General features: G+C 37.1%; 1 protein-coding gene across 17 annotated transcripts in view; it reads right to left on the bottom strand.

The window, feature by feature from the left end:
- The window catches only part of TRIP12 (thyroid hormone receptor interactor 12), a 143,796-nt gene that overhangs the window by 7,574 nt on the left and 108,985 nt on the right, over positions 1-27,237 (bottom strand). For 13 of the 17 annotated variants that reach the window (XM_057745289.1, XM_057745287.1, XM_057745285.1 and 10 more), the window contains 18 exons: positions 27,027-27,145; positions 24,517-24,724; positions 22,243-22,343; positions 21,645-21,819; positions 20,350-20,491; positions 19,288-19,479; positions 17,722-17,873; positions 16,112-16,284; positions 15,588-15,661; positions 15,307-15,506; positions 14,408-14,535; positions 12,907-13,058; positions 12,088-12,230; positions 10,861-11,017; positions 9,425-9,523; positions 2,751-2,865; positions 2,302-2,456; positions 1,180-1,344 (listed from right to left, as the gene is read on the bottom strand). In XM_057745289.1, the coding sequence (XP_057601272.1) occupies positions 1,180-1,344; positions 2,302-2,456; positions 2,751-2,865; positions 9,425-9,523; positions 10,861-11,017; positions 12,088-12,230; positions 12,907-13,058; positions 14,408-14,535; positions 15,307-15,506; positions 15,588-15,661; positions 16,112-16,284; positions 17,722-17,873; positions 19,288-19,479; positions 20,350-20,491; positions 21,645-21,819; positions 22,243-22,343; positions 24,517-24,724; positions 27,027-27,145 (2,650 nt within the window). The remainder of the gene's footprint in view (positions 1-1,179; positions 1,345-2,301; positions 2,457-2,750; positions 2,866-9,424; positions 9,524-10,860; positions 11,018-12,087; positions 12,231-12,906; positions 13,059-14,407; positions 14,536-15,306; positions 15,507-15,587; positions 15,662-16,111; positions 16,285-17,721; positions 17,874-19,287; positions 19,480-20,349; positions 20,492-21,644; positions 21,820-22,242; positions 22,344-24,516; positions 24,725-27,026; positions 27,146-27,237) is intronic. The other 4 variants (XM_057745290.1, XM_057745296.1, XM_057745299.1 and 1 more) reach the window with 1 other exon arrangement.

The following is a 27,237-nucleotide window of genomic DNA, read 5'->3' as shown; positions in this document are numbered from 1 at the left end:
CAAGGGATTGAACCCACACCCCTGCATTAGAAGGTGAAGTCTTAACCACTGGACCCAGGGAAGTCCAAGATCTGGCTTCTTTAAACACCAATTTCTCTTAATAAACACTTACCCCAAAATTACCATTAATAATAACCAATTAATATGAGAGGTAAAATTAACTTTCTTACAAATCATCTTCTTTCCGGACAAAAAGGTTTGTTTGTTTGTTTTTAAAAATATTTATTTATTTGGTTGTGTTGGGTCTTAGGTGCAGCAGGCAGGCTCCTTAGTTGTGGCATGCAAACTCTTTGTTGCAGCATGCATGTGGGATCTAGTTCCCTACCCAGGGATGAAACCCAGGCCTCCTGCATTGGAAGCACAGAGTCTTAACCACTGTGCCAGCAGGGAAGTCCCAAAAAGGTATTCTAAAAACCCCGTCTACTAAAAGCTCCTATCTTATTAAGAGATGTGACACTTTTTCTAGCTACAGAATCTTAATTCTCTATTCTTTTTTTACATAATTTATAAAATGGGAGTTGGTTTAACATTGGTCCATGTTACCTGCCTCCATGTAAGATGTCTGATTCTATGCCACTTTTTAAAAAATACAATTTTGTCTTCTTCCAATGTCAGATACAGAACCACTATTATTTTCAAATGATTTAATTTTGTTAACATGTAAAGAATATGCATTAAAGATATCAAGATCAAGATCACCCATGAGATCTGAGAGAAATCTCAACAGATGTTACCAAGAAATAGTGATACCTACCATGACCTTTAAAAATATCTACTGAGATCTCTCCAGAAACAAATAGACTGTTCCTAAATAAAGCCATCTTTCCGGAAAATCAATTTGTCCTGAGAATAGCCTTAGTGATTCAAATGCTTAATAAAAGAACTCAGTATGATAGAGTATCTGTCCAGATGCATACTGTCCATCTAAAATGTAAAATGTAATAAGAGCCCTATGGTTAGAGGAGTATTTTATTTGCTAGTTGAGCTTTTTGTTCATCACCTGCTGTTATTACAGGTCACCTTACCCACTGTAAAATCATATGTTTCAGTTATTATAATAAAAAATTAAACTCTTCCAGTATAAAATAATAACTGGACCAAATGCAAGTCACTTAACAAAGACTCATCTTTCTATAGTAAGAAACTGATCCACCTGACTGTCTCATCTTCTAAGCCTACCTGGGATTTATCTTGTTCAAGTCTTTTCTTCTGTCTGACGATGTCTTCTAGGTGATACACTGATCTGGCTACAACTGGGTCAATGTCAAACAAATCGTGTGATGTCAGCGAAGTTTCTTGCCGTAGCATCCATTTATAAAAAGGTAAGCCCAGGGGAAGGTCCACCTGAAAGAGAAGATGCAAATATTGTAACAGTCACTTTAGGCTTCTAGCATTGACTCAATCCTTTAAGTAACACTTCAAGAGGTCATTTTAAAGGGTCAAGTAATCCTCATGGGAATACGAACTGTTTCTCAAGAGCTTAAAAAAAAGAAAAAAAAAAAAAGACTTGCTAAAAACAAAACAAAACAAAACAAAAAATCAAACACACACACACACACACACACACAAACCCCCAAAAAACTGTTTCTCTCATTACAGGAAACTGTCCCCATTTAAACTCAATTTGGGGCCCTGATATTGTTAAAAATAAAAATAATAATAATAAAATAAATAGATAGATAGTAAGACTTTAAAAGACCAATTAGTAATTAAAATGGAACTTCAAAAATAACAGATTAACAGCCCATTTTTTTCAACTCCAGTGAAATTGTAAGCCTGTGAATTTGACATCAGATGAAAATGTCTTGCACATATTGACAAAGTTTCTCAGAAAACAGGAGAAAAAAGTCCAGAAATATTCAAACCTCTGTGAATTACACCAATTTCTTGGGTTATTTCTACTCCTGCACACTAACGGAAACTTGCTGCAGTTTAGTCACAGGCTCATTTCATGCTTGCCTACTGAATTAAAAATCTAATTCAAACACTTAAATATACACATAATTAAAACCACCCTTAATGTTGCCTGATTCTCTGAACCCTTGCTTCTAAAGGCATGGTCCACAGACTGGCACTTGGGTATCACCTGGATGCTGGTAAGAAAATGTAGAAATCTGGGCCTGACCCATGAACTGCTAAATCAAAGTGGCTTTTTAAACAAACTCTTTCAGCAATTCAAATGCACCTTAAGATCTGTGAATCACTGCTTTAAAATACAGCATTAAGTGCAGGGGATCAAGGTACTGTCACAGGACATAGGTACAAAAAAAATTGTAGAAAATCAAGTAATTCTGAACTTACCAATCTGAAATCCATGATAGCCTTGGCCATTAATTTTCCTAAGAAGCGAAACTTCATCTTAACTTTTGCGATATGAGCTGGCTTAGCTGTCCGACCAAAGGGAAGCGCAAACAGGCCTTGGAGGTTTTGAATATACTTGGTCCCTTCTTGGCTTCCTATAAAACGAGTAAATCACCAAACGTTAGGTGCTATTTCCCAAAACAAGACAAAACCCGGTAATTAAAAACATTTAAGAAATTCAGTATTCTCAAAATCAGATAGCAGATCAAAGAATGAAGTCCTCTAGAGTTGGAAAGGCCTCCCTCATTTGATAAATGAGAAAACAAAGGTGAAAAGAAATCAGGTCAGAGAGCCAGGCCCTCTACTGTAATTTAAATATATATAATGAATGGTAAGGGCCCTTTACCTGCTCTGAATGACAAACTGACTTAGTTACAGATTAGTATTACCTTTTGGATTGCTAAGAGTTACTTCTTCCCCTCTCCAGAGACCCAAGTCAGCTCTCTGTAGTTCCTGAGATACAAGTGCATAAAACTCCAGTGTAGGCCCCAGACCTGTGCCAACCTACAGGGGAACAAAAACAGGACAAGTTAAATTTTAGAATCCGTGTTGCCCCTTTTAACCTGCCAACCTTCTGGCAAGGTGACTACTAATAGCAACTGTTTATCAGGACGTATTAGAGATTACTTCCCAAACTGTCCTCACTGTCTTCCCTCGGTCCTGGTCACCTGGAATGAGAACCAGCAACCCTTCGTTATTTCCTGCTCCCTGTGGCCCCATCGTTTTAACTGTATGGTTCAAGCTCATATACTGATAAGAGTACCCTTGAAGCTATGCATCTTGCCTTCAGGGAATAGATGGCCCTGTCTGGAATGGGTCTCTTTCCTGTTCTCTCTTTGGTGAACTGATCCCCTGGAACCAGCTCAAATACCCACTACTCCTCAGGAGCAGCCTCTTTATCTGCCCAGTTACTTTGCTCCTTTTTCAGAACTTACATTTTGGCTACTTAGTACTCACACTACACTGTCATGATTTCACTATATGCTTGCATGTCTCACTTGGGGGTACCTTTAATCCACCTTGTATCCTTTACAGTGCCTGGGCACATGCCAGCCATTTAATAGAGGTTTGCTGAATAGAACACAAAAAAGGAAGGTCTGAACCCACACCAGCACCCACAGGACTAACTCAGAGAGAACGTCAGCGCTTCTTAAGATCCATGGTGCCTCAGACTCTCCTGAGAGCCACGGTGCACACAGGGGAGTGGGCATGTCCTGAAGATTTTGATTTGGTGGGTCTGGTTTTGCAGCCTGGGCACTGGTATTTTTAAACAAGCTCCAAAGGTACAGCCTTGAGTAAAAACCCCTCACCCCTCCTCCATGAAACACACGATCCTGGCATTCATCATAAACTGGTTACTCCTTCGTGTTCTATCAAGGTACTATCAGCTCACACCATAAATTAGACATGCAACTAAAGACAAGTTAATACCATAGTTTATAAGCTTAATCTAACTACAGTCCTGTCAGGAAGGCTATATTTCACTTATTGTTACTTGTAAATAATGGGCATTATTTTACCATTAATACAGTTACTTTTAAAAAGTATCCCCACTATGAAGCTGAATAAGCTTTATAGCCAATAGGAAGCTTTCTGGACTAGCTCGTGGTTTCTATAAAATGTCTATGTTGAGATCTACATAATCTATATAGATGTGCCTTTCCTTTGGGGATGGTTGAGAGACTTAGTTCCCAATCAGTCTTTTGCAGGGGAAAGGAGGAAGCCATACTTCTGCTCAACTCTAGTCTGAAGTTAAGAGGCCTGAAGAAAGAACAGGGCACACATAATGGAATCCAACTCTTGGAGGATATCAAAAATGGAATTTTCTTACACAGCCTACCTGTTCAAATTAGCATACAATCGTTTCAGCCTTTCTAAATAAAAAATAAAAGTTTTTTTCTCTTAAAAAAAAAATAAAATAAAAAATAAGAAGTACTCCACGTCTCTGTCAGTACTCCACAGCATTCAGTAACTGGCATCAGCATTCACCTCCTACTGCAACCAAAGCCTTGGGGCCACCCGTGGCTCTTCCCTTTCTTGTGCCCCATGTAACAACCCATCATTAAGCACTGTAAACCCCACCTTCAAAATATGTTTTAAACTGGTCACCACAGCATCTCTTACGTGGCCCAGTGCAGGAGCCTCCTAAGTGGCCTCTGCACTGGCGTTCTCCACACCTCATATCCTACTCTCACAGTGTGAGAGTCTAAGTTCACATCACTCCTCCACACCCTCCAAAGGCTCCCCATCTCGTCCAAGCAAAAGCTGAAATTCTTAGCTTCGCCTGCATGTTTTATGTGAGCCCTTGACTCCTACCTCTAGCTACAGCCATCCTTCAGTAGGTTAGGAATTTTGTCTCAGGACTTTCGCTTCACTTTTCTTTTGCTAAGAAATAGTCCTTCCCCTAGACAGTAATGTCTATTGCTCAAATGTCACTTTATATCACCCTAACCCCTCCCCATCATGCTCTATCTTATTTTGCTTTCGTTTTCTTCAGTACACATCGTAACATATACACGTACATGAGTGAGTGACTCTGTGTGTGTGTCTGTGTGTGTATATCCGCTTCCCCAAACTAAAAACTCCATGACAGTAAGGACTTTGTATATTTTGTCCTCCACTCAACCATGAATCTTGGAGGAAGGTGGGGAAAGAAGCAAAGAAAAGAAAAAACTGCAGTAACACCTGGTATCCACCAGATGGTGCTTTAAAGCCAGTTAATCCTGTCTCCTTTTAGTATAATTATTCCAGGCCAAACAGAAATCATAGATCAGATCAGCCAATTTTCTTCATCCAAATACTGTTATTTCTAACAGTAAAACAGACTTAACTTAAAATATTAAATGACATGGGCATCACTGTATATACTTTCATCCTAGCAAGTCTCTGTGAGGGTAGAAGGACCAGGTCACACCCGCTCTGACAAGTCACCCCTGCACTGGGCTGGCCAGCAACCCTGTAGATCAACTTGACCTTTTCAGGGATCTTCATTCTACCCAGTCATTCCCTTAAAAAAAAAGGTCGGTATTCTGGTTTTGCTTCATTTGTTTTTAAAGGAATGTGGGGGTATAAAGCTTGCCACCCCCAAATGTTTCTTTGGCATGTGTATTATTTACAGCTGAAAACAATCAAGGCCCAAAAGACTCAGGAAAAAAACTCTGACCTACTCTCGAAATGCCTAAAAGAATTCAGATAAAGGGCCTATTCCCAGAATAGAGCTATCACCAGAGGTATCTGCAAAGAAAACGGGCTAGGGATGGTGTGGGGAAAACAGGGCCTAGAGATCAGAGTTCACTCTGGGTCCCACTGTCTCTGCCTGGCCCAGCAAATATTTGTTTACCAAACATTCGCTCCAAACATTTGCCTTCCTCCCCTTTGAAGTCCCAAACCACTACCCCCAGCATCCTCGTTTGTCTTTGGCTGAAGATAGCACTTTGGCCATTCTGGTGAGTTACTCAGACTCCCTGGGTCTCTGTTTCATTTTCTCCTGTTAAACCATCTCATGTCAATTTAATTCTTAGACCATCCAGAAGAACCTAGAAGGGCAGAGGAAACTGCCTTCCTCTCCAACAGGAAGGAAAAGCATAAAGCTCTAAAAACAAACACAGAAAAAAAGTCTGACAATTTGTCTTATTTCAAATTTTGAGAGAAAGTTTCTTTTTCTTTCAAAAGCTAATGCTTACATATGAGCATATACCATGTGGCAGATAATGCTGCTTTACACATTTTACCTCATTTAAGCATTTTAACCAGATAATAAATGAGGTAGTTACATTTATTACGCCCTCTGCTGAGTTATCATTGGGGAGTTTACATAACTTGCCCGACGTCACACAGCTAGTGAGTGGCAGCACCAGGCCCCCCAGTGCCTGTTCCTAACTCTCACGGTCCTGGAGGCTGAGTCATCTGTAGCCCCAAACCCTGGGGCTTCGGTGGTTTGCTGAGCCCAGAGACTGGCTTAGTTTCTCCCTGGCTTACCAATCATCTCTATTCAAGAACAGAGCCCATTCTGTTCTGATGTTTTGGTCAGGATTTTTCTAGGGCTAGTTAGAAAGGCTTCCTAAGAGGCACCAGCTGACCTGGATGGTTGAATCCGGTTTACAACCTGAGGCCCTAAGCGTATACAAAGCCAGCACTCCTTCTGACCCCTCTTCCCCAATGAAGTTGGCTCACAGAATTTTCTTCAGAGGCATCAGGAAAGACCCATCAATGAAAATCATAAAATCATGATTTCCACATCAGCAATTCAGTCCTGATCCAGGGAACAGTCAGCGTCATGCTAGTCTGAACTTGTTTAGGTTTCATGTAAGGTGCGATCTGAACAGAGGCATGAAGGATGAGGGAGGAAAGATTCATTCCTGGCGAGAGAAAAATATGTTGGAGTAAAAAGAAAAAAAAGTAGAAAAAGCATGTTTAAATAACCAAGCAGACCAAGGTGGCTACAGCAAAGGTCTTACAGTTTTATGAATAAGAAATTTGGGCGTGGAAACATGTAAGAGCTGTATCCTCTGAGCAACAGGCATGAGCGGGGTGGATCCAAATTTCTTATCCCAGCAGTCAAGGCCTCCTTTCCATCTGCCGCCCTCCCATCACCTCCAGAGCAGTTACTCCCGTCTGCTATTCACCACCAAGCCTGATTCCCTGTTCAAGCCACATCCTTTGGTTCTTTAACTCACCCCCTCTCTTTCCTGAGACAGGCTCCTCACCTGAAAGGCTCATTCATTTGGTACCTACACCACTTACTCGCGACACCCATTCGTGCTTTGCCCTGTGTCTCCCCAACTATGCTGTAATCCTGGGAATGCAGGCACTCTGCCGTAACCTGGATCCTAGCACCCTGTACACTTCCCAGTACACAACTACTTATGATTTACGTAACTCAGTTAGGAAGCATACTGGGAGAAGCGAAAGACCTAAATCAGCAAAAGGCTACGCCATGTTCATGGACTGGAAGATTCAATCTGTAAACATCAATTCTCTCTGAAACCAATCAAGATTCAACACAAACCTAATCCACATGCTATGAGATCGTCTGTAGACACTGACAAGCCGATTTTAAAATTTTCATGGAAATACATCGGGACTGAGAATAACCAAAACAACTTTGAAAAAGGAAAAAAAAGTTGGAGGACTCACACTACCTGATTTCAAGACTGACTGTAAAAGCCCCAGCAATCAAGAGAGTGTAGATTAATAAAAAAAGAAGAGAAAATTCAGAAACAAATCCAAGCATTCAGCAAATGATTTGCAATAAAGGTACCTGAGGTAAATCAACAAGGAAAGTATGGTCTTACAAATGGTGTTGTAACACTGGAAGATCCTATGAGGGGTCGGGGCTGGGGGAGAGGGGAGGAGGAGAACCTTAATCCTTACTTCATACCATATATAAAAATTAACTCAAAACAGATCACATGCCTAAATATAAGAGATAAAAGTATACAACTCTTAAATTAACTCACAGGAAAAAATCTTTGAGACCATGATGAGATAGGTGAAATTTTCTTGGGACACAAAAAGCATAAACCAGAAAGCAAAAAAAACTGATAAACTGGATTTCATCGAAGTTAACAACTTCTGCTCTTTCAAAGATAGTTCATAAGGAAATAAAAAGGTAAACGATAGACTGAAAGAAAACATCTGCAGGACTTCCCTGGTGGTCCAGTGGTTAAGACTCCGTGATCCCAATGCAGCGGGCCTGGGTTTGATCCCTGGTCAGGGAACTAGATTGTGGCATGCCGCAACTAAAGGAGCCCCGCACAGTGCAATGAAGACCCGAAACACCCAAATAAGTAAATATTTAAAAAAACAAAACCACCCCCCAAAAAACCAACCTTTGTGTTTTATAAAACAGAAAGATTTAAAAAAGAAAAAAAGAAAATATATGCAAAACACTTATCACATAAAGGACCTGTATGCAGAATGTACAAAGAACTCAATGAAAAAGTGGTCAGAATTCTTGGACATGTCCTCCAAAGAAGACATATGAATGGCCAATAAGAAATGAAAAGATAATATCATTAATTAGAGAAATGTAAATTAAAACTACAATAAATCCACTAGACTAACTAAAATTAAAAAGATTGTCAATAACCAAGTTTTGGTGAGCATATGACGCAATTGAAATTCACATACCACATTACTAGTGGGAAGGAAAAATGGGGCAGCTACTCTGGAAAACAGTTTAGTGTTTCATATAACGTCAAAATATACCTTACCAAGTTACTTAGCAATTCAACCCTGAAGCAGAGAAACCCAAGAGAAAGGAAAACATGTCTACACGAAGACTTGTACACAAATGTTCACAGCAGCATTATTCATAAAAGAAGAAAGTGGAAACACCTCAAATGTACATCAACTGATGGTTAGATAAATATATGATGGTATGTCCATATAATGGACTACTACTATTACTCAGTAATAAGAGGAAATAAATTGATACATGCAACAAGAAATAGCATTATACTAAGTGAGAGTAGCACAAATGGCTACATACTGTACGATTCCATTTATTATACTGTAAAAAAGACAAAACTGTAGGGACAGAAAACAGATCAACGGCTGCCAGGGATCGGGTAGGGGGTGAAGGCTGGGGACTGACTGCAAAATGGTATAAGGAACTTTTTGTGGTGATGGGATTTTTTTTTTTTAATCTTGATGTGGTTGTGGTTATAGACTGTATACATCTATCAACTCAGAACTGTTTATCTTAAATGTGTGCATTTACTATATATGAGTTGTATCTCAATAAACCTGATTTTTAAAAAGAAAAAGCAGTTCAAACATTTTGAAAATTATGTTTAAAATCTTGCACTTTATCAACCTAAAGATTACACAAGCACTTGCTCTTATGTCAGGAAAAAAACAAACCCTGTCTTTTGTTATACAATTTAACCTCAAAAAATGGAGAACCTGGAACAAATCATTCAAGAGAAAAGAGTAAATCTCTGTTTTGAGATAAATTTCCCAATTGTCGTTTAGAATTTCATAGGACCAAGAAACTCTAGTGACACCTTATGAAGAGCACAAGTCAAGCTAAAAACTGTTAACAGCCTCATAAGCTCACCTCATTTTCATACTGGATTTCTAACATGGCCCGTGAGCTGCCAAGATCCTGCATTACAGACTCCGCTTGTTTCAGCAGCTCCTCTCTGTTCACAGTACGCTGCAAAGGAAAGTAAAAATGTGAGGAAACTTTAATAAACAGGTGGCATTTCTCTCAGTGTGGGGGGAAAAAAATCAATTCAATTGTTAAAAATTATTTCTTTAAAAAAAGCACATCTCAGAAAAGGTTTAAGGAGTAGCTGCAGTGCTACAAACATCAATAGCATCCTGCTGTATATGAAGACAAGGTAGATGTAATTATTACCTTGAGCCCATGGCAAACTCAGATTATTCAGGTTGGAAAAGAAGGGATCTCTGTAACCTTTTCAAACATCAATGCAATTCAGAGCTATGGCTTCATGAAAGCTCGCTGGGTACACTTATAGTTAGATGATGGAGAAATAGGTGGGGAGGTGACAGGTGAACTGGAAACCTACTGGCTCTGACCTACAGAGAGCCTGCAAGCACTACTGCGAACGTCTACTAATGAGGTTCATGGCAATGAGAAAGATCGTGATAGACTTCCAATTCTACTGACACCTTGTTTATGGAATTCTAATGACACAAATAAAGATAGGGTTTGAGAACAATGTTTTGTTGTTGTTGTTTTGTTTTGTCTTGCTTCTTTGTTCCTCCTACTCCTCCTTTCTATGCCATTACTAATGGCTTTTAAGAGACTCTTGGAGACAGAAGTTTTTAGGAAGATGAATAAGAATTCTCAGCAAGAAACAGGCAGATGAACAAAGAACTCCTAAGTAAAAGGCAGGGCAGACGCATCTGGTCTCAGATGGAAATGGCCCACAGCTGTGTGGTTTAGAGCTGTCACCGTGGGGCCAGGATCAGAAGCACAAGAAGATGAAGTCAGCAACACAATGGCTGACAGGTCCTAGAGACATGACCTACATCAAGGATTTTGTTTGTCTCTTCTAACTGGAGTGATCTGCTAAGGGAATGATGTGGATTTGATTAATTCTATCTATTGTATAAAGGGATCAATTATAAAGGGGAGATAGAGTTCCTAATTTAGAAAGAAACGGAAGGAAGTCACAGTAAAAGAAGACAAGATTCTTCCTTGGCACAAGAGTTATGGAGACTAAACTATTGCAGAAATAGGAGAAAACTATTGTAGAAAGGAGAAAAACTATTGTAGAAATCATTACAGAAACAGGAGGGGCAGGGATGGCCCTCTTCTTACTAGAGAATAAAGAAGAATCTCAAGACACTGACAGGAAAATATGGTTAACACATATGGTAAGAAGATAAGCAAGGAGATGAATGTGACTAAGATAAGCCTCTAAACCAATAAAATGATAATTAGATGCATCACATTTCTAGTTTTCCCGTTATTATGAAAAGCTGAGTATGACTTATCTTTAAATACTTGTGGGAGAAACTTACTTTTTTTCTATCCAATCTAGGTGCAACTCTGCTATCTTGAGAATCAGACTGGTTGATTTCTGGGTTGGTATCAAGTAATCTTTGCATTGCTCGGTCCCGATCAAATGCAGTTACATAAAAAAGCATTTGCCGGGTATCAAAAGGGAAGAAAAATGGGCTGTAAAAAGATGTGATATAAATTTATTAACTGAATTAGATTCAGAAACCATTAAAAACCCTATCTTAGAAACAACTTTTGATGTAAAAATAATTATAAATGTAACAAGTAAAAATGGTATAATCAAACTAATTTTGAAGAATTTTCATAATTCTTGCATGAAATTTCTAAGTGATCAATAATGCATTAAGTAGCCATTCACTATGAAATCTGAAATTCAACTATTAAAGTCAAGTCCATCAAGATCATCTTTAATTTACCCAATGAGCTTAGTATAACATGATTAGTGAAGGCATTTTAAATTTTAAAATATAACAACCACTTCACCAGGCTGCCAAAACACCCCACTCCACATACACATAAGTAATGGTTTTACTAAGTTCATGATTTTCCTCCTAGTTTTGGCATCTGTTAAGTCACTCAAAACTGACAAAAGGCAGCTGCTTATTTTTAAAGAATGAACTCTGCAGCAACACAGGCCCTACTGCCTCTTGACGAATGATTTTGGTAGTTCTTGACACAGAACTGCCAAGAGCATTTCCTGTGATGATCCAAACATTCAGCATCTATCCTGTCCAATATGGGTAGCCACGTGAGATGTGGGTAGTGTGACTAAAAAATGCAATTTCTAATTTCCTTTCATTTTAATTCATCTAAATGTAAGGATAGCCACATGTGGCTGGTGGCTACCGTATCCATCAGTGCAGTCCTAAGGTCTCCGAGAATGTCGGTCTGGACCCAAACAGGCTCAGAGAATCAACCAACTCCATCCTTGGTGTCCAATTTTATGATGGAAGAGGACTGAATCTCCTCAAATACCTTTGTATACTTTCCTATTTCATATACTAAGACACATACTATCAAGCAGACCTAGTACCGGCCCCAGCCTGCCTAGTCTGTTTGGACGCTAAAGCTACATACAATATTAAGCAAACTATGATCAAAAACAACAATGTTAACTAAACACATTTAAATAGGTTCGCTAAAGACTATATTTTTGTAACAAAATATATAAAGACCAACACAGTGATAACACTCCCAAGCCCACACTACAGAAGTGACTGTCTTACCAGGTTTTTCCTAGTTCAGTAAGCCATGTTGGGATGTTTCCTGTCATGATTACTAAAGGATCTTGAAGCTGCCTATTTGCTTTTGCTGTCAACTTACTGTTAATAAATTCACTAGTTGGGATAATCTCCTTGCACATTGCATTCTGTAAAATGTTTAAAAAAAAGTCTATTATGTAGTAAAACAAAAGGATTATATTCACCATCTTTTCCTTTATTCCCAAATATGCATGCAGAGTACCTAGACTTCCCCTGCTGCTTCCCAACATACAGCTTCTCACTGGCATGTGCCAGCCCAAACAGCAATTTTTACAATGCATTACTGAAACACCCCAACCCCCACATGCCACTGATACCAGCTCGACCACTGATGCAGCAGCTAATGCTTCATGCAAGGCCAACTCCTTCATTCTTCCCTCTATTATGTAAGTATTGAACACAGCAATCAACTTTCACCTGACTTAATATACATCTTAACCTAAATAAATGAACTTTCAGTTAAAAGTACCTAAAGATTTTTTAACTATAATAAATTCATGTTCATATTATAGCTTGATTTTATAAATTATAACTTCAGAATATTTTATGAGTCTGCCAAGAGAACTAACCCAAGAACACAGGCCAGAAGAAAACAGAGAGGAAGAAGTTCCCACTGATGAGTACGCTGCACTTCACTGGGCTAGGATCCCTGCTGTTCAGCTGAATCAGTGTTTCTGTTTCTAGTACAACCAGAAACTGATCAAGCACTAGACAGAAACTATGAGCTAACAGGTAATGGACAACACATCAGGGAAAAGTTCAAAAGTAGGCAACATTACTCACATCATACAAGTAATACCAGTATCGACTGATGGCATGTAAAACTCTTAAAAGAAGAATCACATCTAGTGATGGGTCTTCAAAAGTTATATTTTCAGGTGGTGTGGGTATGAGGTAAACTTCTAAAGGATTTGATACTGACGGGCACACTCCATCTAGAGGGCAAAAGATCAAAGTTAAGTGTTGATCAAAGTGAGAAAGGTGTAGCCAATGGAGCCAGCATCATCTCATCATGCCTAAAAGAGTAACCACAAGCAGTTAAGATTTAATACTCAGTATGTTATTAGGAGAGCACTGATAGCTTGAACATTTTTCCCCCTTTTTATCTTACAGATAAATCATTCAGGTGTATGAAAATTTCACTTTCCCTCCCATACCCATACATTATAAAGGAAAAACTGACTCCTTTGCATTTTTCCTTTTCACCAGAAAAATAGCGAAGAATAAAACGGACAGACAGAAGTAAAGACAAGATATTTAAGTTTACCACTACAGAAATTTCCTGGATTTTTTTTATCCAGCTTAGAATGGCTATATAAGATAGACAAATACTTCCAAGTTATAAATTTGATAAAAATAAAGTTTGGTTATTTAATCCAAGATTTAGGACATGACAGACTGTGATAGTTTCCAAGCAGGATCTGCGATTCCTTTGTTCTTAGATTTCACAAAGTAATAGCATTAAAAAAAAAAAGGTAAGGGATTGAAACTGTTGCCATTTACTTTATATCAAGCAAGGAAATTAAAAATCACAACACTAACACACTGCATAAAAGGGTGATTTTTCAAATACCAAAAATACAGCAATAAATATCTCAAAATAAAACCCTTTTTATAATAGAACAAACTTAGCTTTATAAAAAACAAATTTGCTACAATGCCCTCATTTCCATGGACCAGGGAAAATTTCATCACCACCACCAGTGTTTGGAAATCCCTGACAGGCGGTGGTCCTCAAGGAATGCAGCCTATCAGTAAAGCATTTTTTTTTTTTTTTTTTTTTTTTTTTTTATTTTTTGGGGGGTACACCAGGTGCATTTTTATCATCATATAAAAAAGGAGGCAGGGAAATGAGCAAAATTAGACTGGAAGGAAATACTACAAAAGAAGGTAAGTCAATTGGGAGGGATTACTAGTTTAATTGTTGGATCATACTATTAAAATGAGTAACAATAAAAATTAAGGGCCAATCTGCCAATGACCAGTCTCTTCTGTAGTGAATATGTTCTACTAATGAAATTTGTTTTAGCTTTCAGAAAACATGAATTCTCCATGGAAAGAATATAAGTTTTCCCCAATTTTCTCTGAAGATAATTAATTTTTCATTTTCTAGACATTATACTCAAGGGTTCAATTAAAAGCAACCAAATGTTTGCAGTAATTTTTATTTTTATAAATTATATTAAAAGAGTTTACTACTAGATATAAATCACTGTTAAAATTTTGAGGGCAGGAAGACTACTGCCCCCATGGTAATCTGCTTGCTCCTTTAGACACCACTTACCATTCCATAACTCATCATGCTTTTTTGCATTTCTAGGGGAAGTTTTTGTTGGAGCTGTTTGGGCTCTTCCTCTTTTACCACCAACGCAATCTTTATTACTTTCTTCATCTTCTCTCACGGGTTTGTACCTAAAGTAATAGAGTACATAAACCAAAAGTAGATTTTAAAACTGTAAATTATTCTACAAGGTCAAAGTGCAAGCCACAGACACCACAGAGTTACCAAAACAACTCTCTGAGGTCTCTCTCTCACCCCCTAGCTGTGGATTTGGAGAACTGCCAAGAGGACCGCTTCTTGAAAAGACCACTATCCTAGGAGGGACCACCTAAGAAAGTCCAGGGGGTGGCTCTGAGAAGAATCACTCTCTTTAAATAAGTAGCAGACATTCACCAATAATGCAGGAAGCTGCATCCAAATGCCTCTAAGGGCTCAGAGATGCCAAATTTCCTATTACCTAAAGGAACATCATCTTAAGGAGACGTTTTTGTCTTATTTAGACTTGAAATGAAGCTACTAGAAAAGTAGATGCAAGTCACACCACTGCAACCCAGCCACTGCCCCTGCCCGTGCCAGAGCCGAGGTCGAGACCTGCCCTGGTAGCTGTACCACCCCGCCCCCTGCCCCGACCAAAAAAAGAAAAACCAAAAAAAAAAAAGCGGGGGAGAAAAAAAAAGAAAGTAGATGAAAATTATGATGATTTATTGCCCAAACACGTTTTCAAGTAGACTTAATGAGGAAGCTAAATACACACACACACGATGAAACATTTGATGTGGCTTTTAATAATAAAACAGAACTTAGAGAACTCTCTCTCCTTATGCAAGCCAGTAACAGGATTCTAAAACACACAACAATATCAATGTTGATGAAAAACAAAACAAAATCATTTTCTGACTTGCCATATTGTATGAGTTTTCGTCCAAATACCAGCTCTTCCTAGAGGATTGCTCTCATCATCCGTGGATTCTCGTTCATCTTCAGCCTGTATACTGAACTGCCGTACTGCCTGATACACAGTCATGTTATACGGTAGCAAATGTTCTCCAATGTAAAACTGTAGCCTGTGTCTTACATTTCCTGAATTTAAGAATTGAGCAGCCTAAATAAAGCAGAGCAAAATCCATTTAAGCTATAGGCCCTGAAATGTATGTATTAAAACATGGTGGGAACAGCACCTTACCAGAGACTCGTCTATTTCCTCATCAGAGCCATCGTCGTCACTGTCTTCATCGTCTTCTCTCACTCTTCCATACCCTAAGGACGCAAGAAGTCTGTTAAACTCCTTGCAGTTATAGGAAATTACTATTATAGGAAATTGCAATTATAGGAAAGAAAAACCTACATAGACTGGTTAAACTAACATATTCCTAGAAAAATGTGTATATTACATTTTGATCTAACATATTCCTGGAAAAACATGTATATTACACTTTGAACTACAAAGTAGAAAGATCTAAGAAAACTGTCAGATATAAAATGTCATTTCCACTACATTCCACCAGGAGAATCACCCAAGTAAGCAGTCAACCCCTACAGAATTTAATTTCTACATACCACATATAAAATAAGTGATGAGAACAAAAGTTCCTGAGGCTAGGTTTTGACAGAAGCAGCAATTAACAGGGAAATAATTTACATAACCCTTAATATTAATTTTATCCCAAAAGTACATACAAATACACAATGTACATATACAGAAAGTACCTCTAACTACAAGGTATCTCTCGATAGCCTGCACCAAAGCCAAGGGATCAATCTTGACAGGTCCACCCTTCCACTGCTTCACGTTTGCACAGTCTGGATGTCTTTGTAACTGACATTTTAACTGATGTGTGTTGAAAAATTTTAAAGCCTGTGATCCTCTGTTGAGAGAAAAGCTCAAGATAATTTGTGAAAAAAAAAGTTATTCTATTATTTTCAAAATCAACATACATTAATTAAAATAAAAGCAAGACAATACAAACTCTGCATCTTCCTGAGGCACAAAGTAGCACTTACCAGTCATGTAAATAGTAAAGCCAGCAATTCCAAATTATTTAGTAAAAATTATGGTATGAAATAAAAGAGGATGTGTAACACATGCATATGAAAACATTAAATCAACATTCCATCTCTGTCCCACCATGAATCTATGTGAGTAGAAATACCTCACCATCGAGATTTAATTACTTCCCCAGAATAAAACTCCCTGAACCATTCTGAGCATGCTCACGTCTGCAATATTCTGCCATTGTCTATTTACTTAAAAACAAACAATAAACACACTCTTTCTTGCTTTCAAAGATTTCAGCTACAAAATTACTTTAAAAACCTTTAAATTTTACTTTGCTATAGTCTTTTGAGTGAAGCAGTTTCACAGCTATACCAGTCTAGACCCGGCAATGATATTTAATTGCTCATTTCTGAAAAGGGCTGGCAAGAGTAAGATACGGGCAAGTTCCAAATGCAGTTATCTACAAGGTTTTCCATAAAGCATGCAAATAGGGGTATGGGAAAGAATATTCCATTATTATATTGATATATATGTAAACATACATATTTTACACAAATTTAGATAAAAATGAAAAACTTTATCTTTTCTCAAAATATTTCAAGTGTCCCTTTACTTCATAAAATCTTCCAGGACAGTTTAATAATAAAAATTAAATACTACTCTCTACATTAAATTTCAAAGCAGGAAACAAACCTAGTCCACATGGATCAGTTTATTATTCAATAATGCATACTGTTTTAATTCAGTCAAAAATTTAAATGTGTTTTTAAAAATCAAATTCATTTTTTATTTTCTAGACTGCCAATCATAGTATTCCAGGAAGCTTGTAACATTCTGTAAAAACACAATGAACTTATTGAATTCTTTCTGTAGCACTTCATGAGTCCTGTAAAACTACTATATCAAGGAATGAAATTAACACTTACTTGTTAAAACACAGCAAAACTCAAAGTTATAACCACTTAGATCACATGAGAAATCATATTATTGCACAGAATATGTAAACATTTTATTAACCATATCTACAAACTTCTCAGAGAAATGCTTTATATATTAAAGTATATCGATTTCAGGAAAACTAAGCCTATTACAACTTGCCAACACAAGTTGGTTTTTTATTTTCAAAACATTATGTTTAAGACACAGGGTGTGATTTTAGGGATAAAAATTATTTATTTCACGCTTAAAATATTTCTTTCAGTCCTTATAGATGAATGCCCTTTGAGCAGACCAAGATGTTACCAGACCTCTTGCCACTTTGCCGCAACAAAATTAAGCATAAAGTCCAATGGCAAGGGCACATCCTGGCAATGATCCTTACCTGCCTCCTGTCCCATTTCCACTGGGAAAGTCATGTACTTTGACTGGAAATTGTTCCATCTGACTGAGGCAGTTGTTCATCTTGTGAACTAATGCCAACAAAGGTGCATTACCCACTGGTTCTACTCTTCCAATGGGCTCTTCTCCAGGAAGCTAAAGTTATAAATAAACCAACAAGTTAAGCAAGCCCTCATGAAAATGGAACACTCAACAAGAAAATTTAATAAGCAGTTCTACAAAAGCTCTAATCTACTGTATCTTTTTTGATGGATTTTGTTGGAATAGTGTTTCCAAATAAATTATTTCAATAAAGACGCTCTTTTTGTATAGGCGCACAATCCTGTATTCACAATTCCTAAGTCCAAGAGACTTGAAACTCATTTGGCAGCAAAAACTGACAGAGACAGATACAAGGTCATTTGGAGTCTCTACTTACCTTTATTGAGTAGGAATATTCATATGTTTTGCATATTTAATGTGTACAAAGTACTATACAGAATCCACTGGGGATATCAGGTAATACATGCTGCATATACTAAACGGTAGAACTCATGAAACCCATCCAGCCCCAATGAACTTCAGATAAGAGATTACAGGCCTGTACATAATTTTAAGCATGGTACAAAACTACATTCAATGTTGCTACACACCTAACAATTCTCAAATAAATATTAATTCTGCTTGTGTACTTCCACACAAGTTAAAATAATACAAGTAAGGCCTGCAAACACTGAAAAGACGTGGTGACACACTTTCACTAACACACAGGAGAGCTGTCCTTAGCGCTACTACACAGTTGATGCAGAGCATCTTCCCTAGGGATGCCTCCTCTTAAGCCATTATGAACAAGTAGAATGATGTTAAGTCAACAGTGTGCAAGTTACTCTTTGGCTCTCACTCGCTGAGGGTGAAGGAAGTGAAGCTGTTCTATGGCTTCTGGTCTCATAATCCACATTATAAATGGTGATTAAGTACTCTTCAATGAAACTGTTAACTCTGTGTTTTACAAGCAAAATAGAAATGTATATATCTACTCTATCTTATGTCTATAGCTACATTATATCTACTGTATTTCCCTTAAAAAAAAAATACTGCAAACTGCAATACGTCTGAAAACAGATATTTGAGAATAAAATACATTCACAAGCGACGGACTACTATTACTGGCTTGGTTGTCTTACAGGAAAACAAAGACTTTAGATACATCAACCACATAATAGGCACTTTTTAAATCACCATTTTGTTGTTTTACTAGTTACCTAATATATAAAAGACCAAGGAATCCAACTGTGTATTATAAGCTAACTAAAAACTTTACCTCAGTATCTTGACCAAAAACTACTAGAAATAACTACTGGGATGAAAATATACACAATATTAGTGAACAAAATGTTCACAATATGTGAAATTACTTTCGTATTATTTTCAATAATAATGAAATTATTTTCATTATATTCACGTGAATATTTTCATCCCAGAAATTACTACTGGGATGAAAATATACACAATATTAGCGAACAAAGACTCTTAAAACAAGACACACAGGCATTATTATTAGGTAACTTACTGGAGAAGAAAAAAATACATGAAGGAATCTCTTTAATCTGATCTCTCTGCTCACAGCATCCTTTTCACTTTTAGATGTCAAATAAAGCAATAGCTGCTTCACAAATCCACTATGTTGGATTTCAAATGATGAAACATCTGACTCTGAGACTATGCTACGGATTTCTACAAGGCACTCAGCTCCACCATCCACCTGAAAGAGTTGAAAACAGTATTTATTGCTTTACTAAATGTATAATTCACAATTCCCCAAAAGCAATCGGACACTTTAATACCTTCAAAAAAGAAGGCAGGGGCAGGTGGTGCATTCTTGGTAGATGCTTGAAAAATAGCATCTTACATATACACACATTCACAAAATGTTACTACCTCATGACAGAAAACCAGTGTTCATACTAACATTAATAAATAAATAAACAAACAAACTTCACATTCAACCAACATAGTTGTATTAAAAAAAAAAAAGACAAAGTATGAGAATACAAATTGAGGAATAGAGCTATAATACCAAAATGAAAAGATATAACAAAAGTTCAAGGTGTGGCTTTATATCAATACATTTAAAGTCTGAATGAAATGGACAATTCCTTGGGAAACACATACTACTCACACTGCTCAAAGTACATCAAAAATGGAAACAGAATCAGGTGAAACACAAAAGGCTTACATTACACCTCTACCCTCTCTGAGTACTCTCAGGCCACAGGTAAAGAGGGGTTAAGGAAGGTCTTCTCAATGCTGATACCTATAGCTAAAGAGGACTGAGAGAAGAGATGTGCTTGAGGGACATTTCTGAAGTCTCTTCATTTGTCAAGAATAAGGGAGGTGAAGGAAAGAAAGTCAAAGACCAGATGTTTAGCACATTTAATGATAAAATGATGAAGCACAAAGTCAAGGGACAGGTTAAAGAAATGCCAGTGCCAAAAGTACATGTCTGGCTAAAAAGCTGATCTAAGACAGCTAAATCCATGGAAAGCTAGAGAGTGACCAAGAAAGGGAAAAACAGGACTGAAGAGATGCCGGAAGAGACAAAAGGACCAACCAGATGCACCAGCCACAGTACCTGGAGGTTGAGTTGTTCGGTTGCAGCACAAAGTCTCTGAAGGACATTCAATGCAGGGTTGCTTCCATCCATGTTCTCAGAACTGAAATAACGTTCTACAAATTTATGCGCCTGCTCTTTAATCCAACCTTTAATTTTTTCTCTGAAAAAAGGAAAAAGATATTAAAGTTTCAATATACATAGAAAGGATTTCAGTTATAATTTCTAGTCAAAGGCAAATAGTTGCTACATTTAAAATCCTTTTTGGCCTGAGCTTATAGACTAGTAAATTCAGATTCCACAATAACCCAATTAAGTTTCAGTTTGAAAATGGGCTAAGATATACCTAGAGAAATGCAAAGGTACTTAAAATACATTTCAGGTCATTACATGAAGACCAAAGAAACTGTTCTAACTTTTAGGGACTCTACAACCTAACAGTTTGCTAAGCATCCACCTGAAAGCAATTTTACATGACTGTTTTCTAAGTTACAGACATTTCTGCCTTGTCTTTTACTTATGTTCCATGGAGAGCTGAAGTAAAGGACTATAGATCAGAAACATGCACCTATTAAGTACACAATTAGCTATGACAACTGAGGCCTTGCTCTTTAAATTACAAATTCTGATGGCTTCAGAAATATATTTGGTTAATTATTTTTATTAACTGAAGTTCAGAACCACCAACCAACCAAAACAATCCCAAACAAAAAGAGCTTGTTTATTTTCCCAGTGGAATCTGATTTTTAAAAATTTCTTAGTTGAAAAAGAAGTAATCCTTGTTGGTATGTTATATCCTGAGCCAAAATACAAAATAAAACAATCCTCAAGAATTTTAAAGAAGTAATTTTTTAAAGCCATAAATTGGTGTGAAATAGTTCAGCTGACAGAGTCCTAAGTTCCCAAAAGAGGGCTCTACTCTAAGATCCTTAGGTTCCATCGTAAAGGGTAGTGGAGGATTATCATAAGAGCGCACGTGTGTATACAGGAAATATATCCATTTTCCCTTTTCCAGAACAAAACTAAGGAACAGGTTCAATGGGAAACCTATCTGTTTGGATTTGAACATACACAACTCCCAACTAGACACATTGAAAGGAATTTTAAAATGTGAGACTGGAACATAGGACAAAGTCAGACACAGGGTTCAAGAATTGAGAATCTGCTCCATCCTTGAGCTATGCCGCCTCAGAGAATAAAGTAAAGGTCTGTGTCCATGTTTCACCTCCGTATAATAAATATGCTGACCGAAACAATGTGAAATTTTTCTAATCTGCAAATAGAAGTAACACAGAATTCCGCCCCCACCACCTCACCTATTATTGGATATGGTGTCCTTTGAGGCGGCCCTGGCAAGACCACTAACTCCTGCAGTTCGTGCCGGTTCAATGTTGTTGCTGTTAGACTGTGCACTTAACCTTCCCCACGTTTTTGGATTCAGGCTTGCCAGGAAAGAAGATTTAGGTGACTGAGTAGTGGTGGGGCTTTTAGCTATGAAAAGAGAATGGTGATTAAATCATTTTAGTGTAACTGATGAAAACCAACTGAATTTTAAGATTCTCACTCCGAATAGATTAATTAGCTAAAAGAAATAAGAACACTGGGAATTCAGGATACTCATGTGCTTCAAAGCTATCAGCAATTTTTAAAAAATATCTATCTATCTATCTATCTATCTATCTATCTATCTATCTATCTGCACTGGGTCTTAGTTGTGGCATGCGAACTCTTAGTTGTGGCATACAGGATCTAGTTCTCTGACCAGGGATTGAATCCTAGCCCCCTGCGTTGGGAGTGTAGAGCCTTAGCCACTGGACCATCAGGGAAGTCCCTTCCTCATTTCTAACGAAGTATGTATCTTTAACTGCTAGCACCTTTCCCTCTTCCTCCTCATAGTTTCATCACAAAAATTACCTTGATTGTCTACTTTGTCATCATCTCTCGGAGGTGAATACTTTGGCCTTCTTGATCCTCGTTTTGGCAGTCGTTTTCTTTTTAGAACATCACTTAATCGACTATTACATGGGAAAACATGGTATAAGTTTAGCAATTACCATGATTTAGTATCATCACTCATATAAAGCAAGCTAAAATGGCAAAACATCATATTTTTCATTTAGTGATTATTTAATGCCAACTCTGCACCAACGTTCCAGAAGTATACAGACACAGAAAATGATTAGTTCAGATTATTCAGAAAATAGCTAGCTATTTGACTATATTGAACTACTAAAAAGAAAACCAAATAGAGTATCTCATTAATCCTGTGGTGAACTCCATTATTAAATGTAGTACATAGATAAAGTATATGAAACAAATATACAATGCAAAGAACCAAGATTAAAAAGAACCATGCAATCATAAACTAGAAAAACATGTTAAGTCTGAGTACCTTATTTCTTTCCTAACCTAAATGACAATAAGTAAAATATACATAGCACTGAGTGTTATTATCAAAATACTTTCCAACACTACCCAAAGTAATTTCAAATGAATGCATTTATAAATACTTTTTTAAAGAATTCAAAATTATCTGTAAACAAATGCAGCAAGTGATAGTGTGAATAACCTATTTTGAATTAGAATATATGAAATAGAGCGTATGTAGCCTCTGTGTACTATTTTCACCATCCTTAACACCAGAAATAGTTTAAAATATCATTCTTAGAATAACAAAGCTACATAAGGTAGGAAAAAAAGGTTCTGGTTCGGTTGGTCTATGACCCAACTAAGAAAAATTTTGAAAACATTTTTTAAAGTCTTCCAACATCTGACATGTCTATTGAAAACAATAGTGTGATCAATATACTTGATGATCAGGACAAGTGAACTTCCAAAGAATAAACTTAAAATTAAACAATTCCATCTTTACAAAATTTATATGAACTTTTCATTTAAAACCATATTAAAAGCAAAAGGAATTACTTAAAGCTCAAAGTATTTTAAGAAAAAGGTCCTTTCCTCTTTCTTTAGAAATATCAACTGTCAGAACCTATAATCAAGTCTAATTCCTTAAAGTAGCTCAGAAATACTACATTTGTCTTAGCTCCATCATATTTTACCAAGCACCTGTGATACAGCCCAGGCACCATGTCTATGCTACCATTTCCATAACATCTGCAATAACTTAGGGTTACTGTAGCAGCCAGGGGAGGAAATGGGGCTGAGGAGGAAACAGAGAGGTTGGGAGGGTAAACGGCAAAAAAATCCAGCTTTAGTATAGTGAAGGTGGAGGGTCCCTGGTATTCTCTAGGTCCAAACTCCTTGGACTGTGCCCATTACATGGTACCACTTAAAACTGGCAGCTTCCTAAAATAACAGTCACTGTGCCAGAAGTTAGAACTTCCAAAATTCATATTTAAACCAAAGTGGACAACTGCCACCAGGGGGCACCAAAAGCAGCTGGGATCCTGAGTGGGCTAGCTCCCAGGACAATGCTACCCTTGCAGTTAATAAGATTAAGCTTTTGGACCCCACTTATTTAACAATCATATGTTTCACCAAGATCTACTTTGCAGCTTACATCAAAGAAATAAAAACACTTTTAGAGTATGATTTGTTTCAACACAACAAAATGAAAACCGACACTTTTGAGGGTTTGGTAACGTTCTCAGCACAGTACAACAAAGGAATTAAAAACAAAAAAGAGGTGGAAGCAGAGACCTTTCTTAGAACTCTCATTTGCCTTTATGAAGAACAAAAGTTCCCATATACCAATTAAAGATAAATGGGAAATCAGTCTTTTTCCTTTATAATCTAAAGATTCAAATTTTTAATATTTTTCACTATATCAGTATCTAGATGTCTCAAAGCTGGTATGTATGCTGCAATACAGTAAATAATCACAAGATTATGGAACCAGAAATGAGGACTCAAACCCTGCATTTGTAAAATAAGTACATGGTTCTATGACAGTCACTTAGCTTCTCTGAGCCTTAGTTCCCTGTATATTGATGGAAATACTACATATCTCTCGTGGTTCCTAAACATAACTCAATACAGCAGGTTTCTAATAAATGTTCAGTTTTCTCCCCATTCCTATTACATACCTAACAAAATACACATGGAAAAATAGAAAATGTATGCTCTCCATAATACTTTACCATTTACTTCCTTGTGTGAGTCTCAGGGACCAGGGCAGAGTTAAAGGCAAAGAGTACAAAAATCACTGCAAAACTCTTGACTTACCCCTGAGGGCTCAGATCTAAAGAATCATCTCTGCTGTGCTGCAAGCTGGGGGATCCCAAGTCAGCGGAGGCATTAGTGGCAGCCGTGGCTGTTCCACTGCTGACCGATGTCGTGGACCCCAAGGATCCTGACCCATTCGTACATGCCTTTGGTGGACTTGTCAACAATGACTCCGATTCTGCTAAGTGTTTCACTTGATGCATTACACCTTTAGAGAACAGAAATTAAAGACAGTATGTGTTAATCAGGACCGCCTCTCACCATTACAAGATCCCTAAACGCTAACTCTGATTCACAAGGAATTAACAAAAAGTACCCAGCAAAGAGGAAAATAACTTCAGGTGCCAGAGTATTTAACCTGACTCAAAAAAGGGCAGTAGTAGAAAAGTTGTGGGCAAGTTCAAAATTAAAGAAAGATATTTATACTGAATGTCTGCCAATACTCAAAACCCAATAAGCAAATTACAACAACTACAAAAAAAGAAAACTAATTACAGAGATGCAGTGCACCTGTAGCTTGATAGCCAGAAGGGGAGAGAAAGACCTACAGTCATTAATTTCAAATGCTACAAAGAGACAAGATCACAATAATATTACTGCCAAAAAAGACAACACAAGCAATTGAAGGATGGTGATCTGCACATCCTTGGAGGTGTATGAGGAGAACTGAACAGTAACTTATAAAGGCCAGGGTTTATATTTGGGGTTGGGTCGTGGGAAGATGTACATGAGAGGAGGGGGGAATACAAAGGTGTGTGTCAGAATATCAGTATGTAAACCATATGCAAATCTGTGTGTCTGAATGTATGTGAGTGCATGTTCACACAATCACGTTTTTCTGGGGAAGAGTCCAGAGCTTTCCAACAGATTCTTTTCTTTTTTTCGTTTTTAGATTCTATTTAAAAAAAAGTCTGAATGAATTCAAACTTCAGGCATTCCTTCCACAAGTGTTATTTGCAGTAATCATACACCAGACTGTGTGCTAGGCGCTAAGGACATGGCCATGGCTAAGAAAAATGGATTCAGGGCACTTAGTAACTAATGAGAAAGATATATTAAATAAGAAACTACAAATAAAGAGTGAACTGCTTATGAGAAAGAAAATACAGTGCTGTTGGAGCATACAGTAGGGAGATCTAACAATCTAGAAGGCAGGCTAGATCCTCAGGAATAAGTGACAATCAAGTGGAACCTGAAAGAACAGCAAGACAAGCCAGATGCACAAAGGCAGAACCAATCTAGATTCCTCCATGAACTTCAGAGCATATATGCTATATAAGTATTTGTGGGTGGGAAATTTAGTCTGGTGGCATGGTTGACTCTATCAAAGTTTTAAAAAATCACTGAGAAAAAAAGACCGACTCTGATATGTTTCCAAATCAGAAAGCAACCAAAAGCAAACAACAACAAAAATAGAATACCAAAACAAACTACAGAATGCAAAATACAAGATAAGCTAGGGCTAAAAATAAGAATACATACCAAGCATTTATGTGAGCACAGAAAATGTACATATACCTGATTTGTTAACCATAGTTACTATCTTTGGGAAATGGAAAGTTTGCCTATTTCGTATAAATGTGTGGTGTCGGATTATTTGAAAACTCATTGTTATTTGAACAGAGTTAATAATAAACAGTGAAAACTTCTTCCCATTTGATTCAATACTATTACACTAGCATGTCTATTACAGTCTCAAGATGTAAAGAGAAATGAATCCAGCATAAGAAAAGGTGATCAAAAGAATGGAAAACAGATCATATGCATAATGAACCAGGAGTGTTTCTAAGATTGAAGATAAAGTATTACATGAGGGGAATACACCATTATTTTCTGAATCCTCACAAGACCAAAGTAACCTAATAGACCAAAAGATCCATAAAGAGGTATCTGTTGATGAGAAAGAACTTCTTTTAATATCTTGGCAGGTTTAAAAAGGATAAAACAACTGAATGAGTGACACAGTGTCATCTTTGAGGTCTTCAGTTTCATTCTTTGAAGAGAATAGAAAAGTACCATGTCCCCTAGGCTGATTCTGACACTGAAATTCCTCAAATTAGAAGACTAGACCAATTGCATTCTGAAGATTATTCCAACCCTTAAAATATTCCATTACCTACACAATGAAGTAAAAAACAATCTCTTTTACAGCTGTTCTGATATATTAACAGGATTCCTTGGGAGAGAAAGTGACCTCCGACTTTTTCAAAGAATCTTTATGGGCAACTGTATGTTATCATCATAAAAAGAAAAGTCACTGATTGCTACTGGGCCATAAACACTCAAATCATTAAAACTTGCTAAGTGTTCATCAACTGAAAGTGAATATTACACAATCTATAATAAAAGATTTATAGAAGATGCTCAAGATGTACTTAAGCTGTAAGCATGCAGATATCATATAAAAGTAACAGTTTAATTTTTTTTCTATAGAGTATAACTGTACTTCTATTGAAATAATGTTTAGACTAAAAGATTAACCATAAATGAACTATCACGTACGGCATTACCTTCTCTTCTGAAGTAAACACTGAAAATATCAGGTAACTTCTGCATTAAGATCTCTGCCATCTGAAGTGCTCCAACTACTATCTTCAGGTCTTGGCTTGATAGCATGGAAGCAATATGACTAAAAAAAGAAAGCATTTGTATATAAAATGTTTGTCTGAATTTGATAATTATAGCTGGCCATACCACTTTAAATTTGAGAGCAAAATATTT

The sequence above is a fragment of the Hippopotamus amphibius genome, chromosome 8 (genome assembly GCF_030028045.1).
Source record: "Hippopotamus amphibius kiboko isolate mHipAmp2 chromosome 8, mHipAmp2.hap2, whole genome shotgun sequence".
Taxonomy (NCBI): domain Eukaryota; kingdom Metazoa; phylum Chordata; class Mammalia; order Artiodactyla; family Hippopotamidae; genus Hippopotamus; species Hippopotamus amphibius.
Note: the sequence above shows the minus strand (reverse complement) of the source record. Positions and strands in the feature narration are given on the sequence as shown.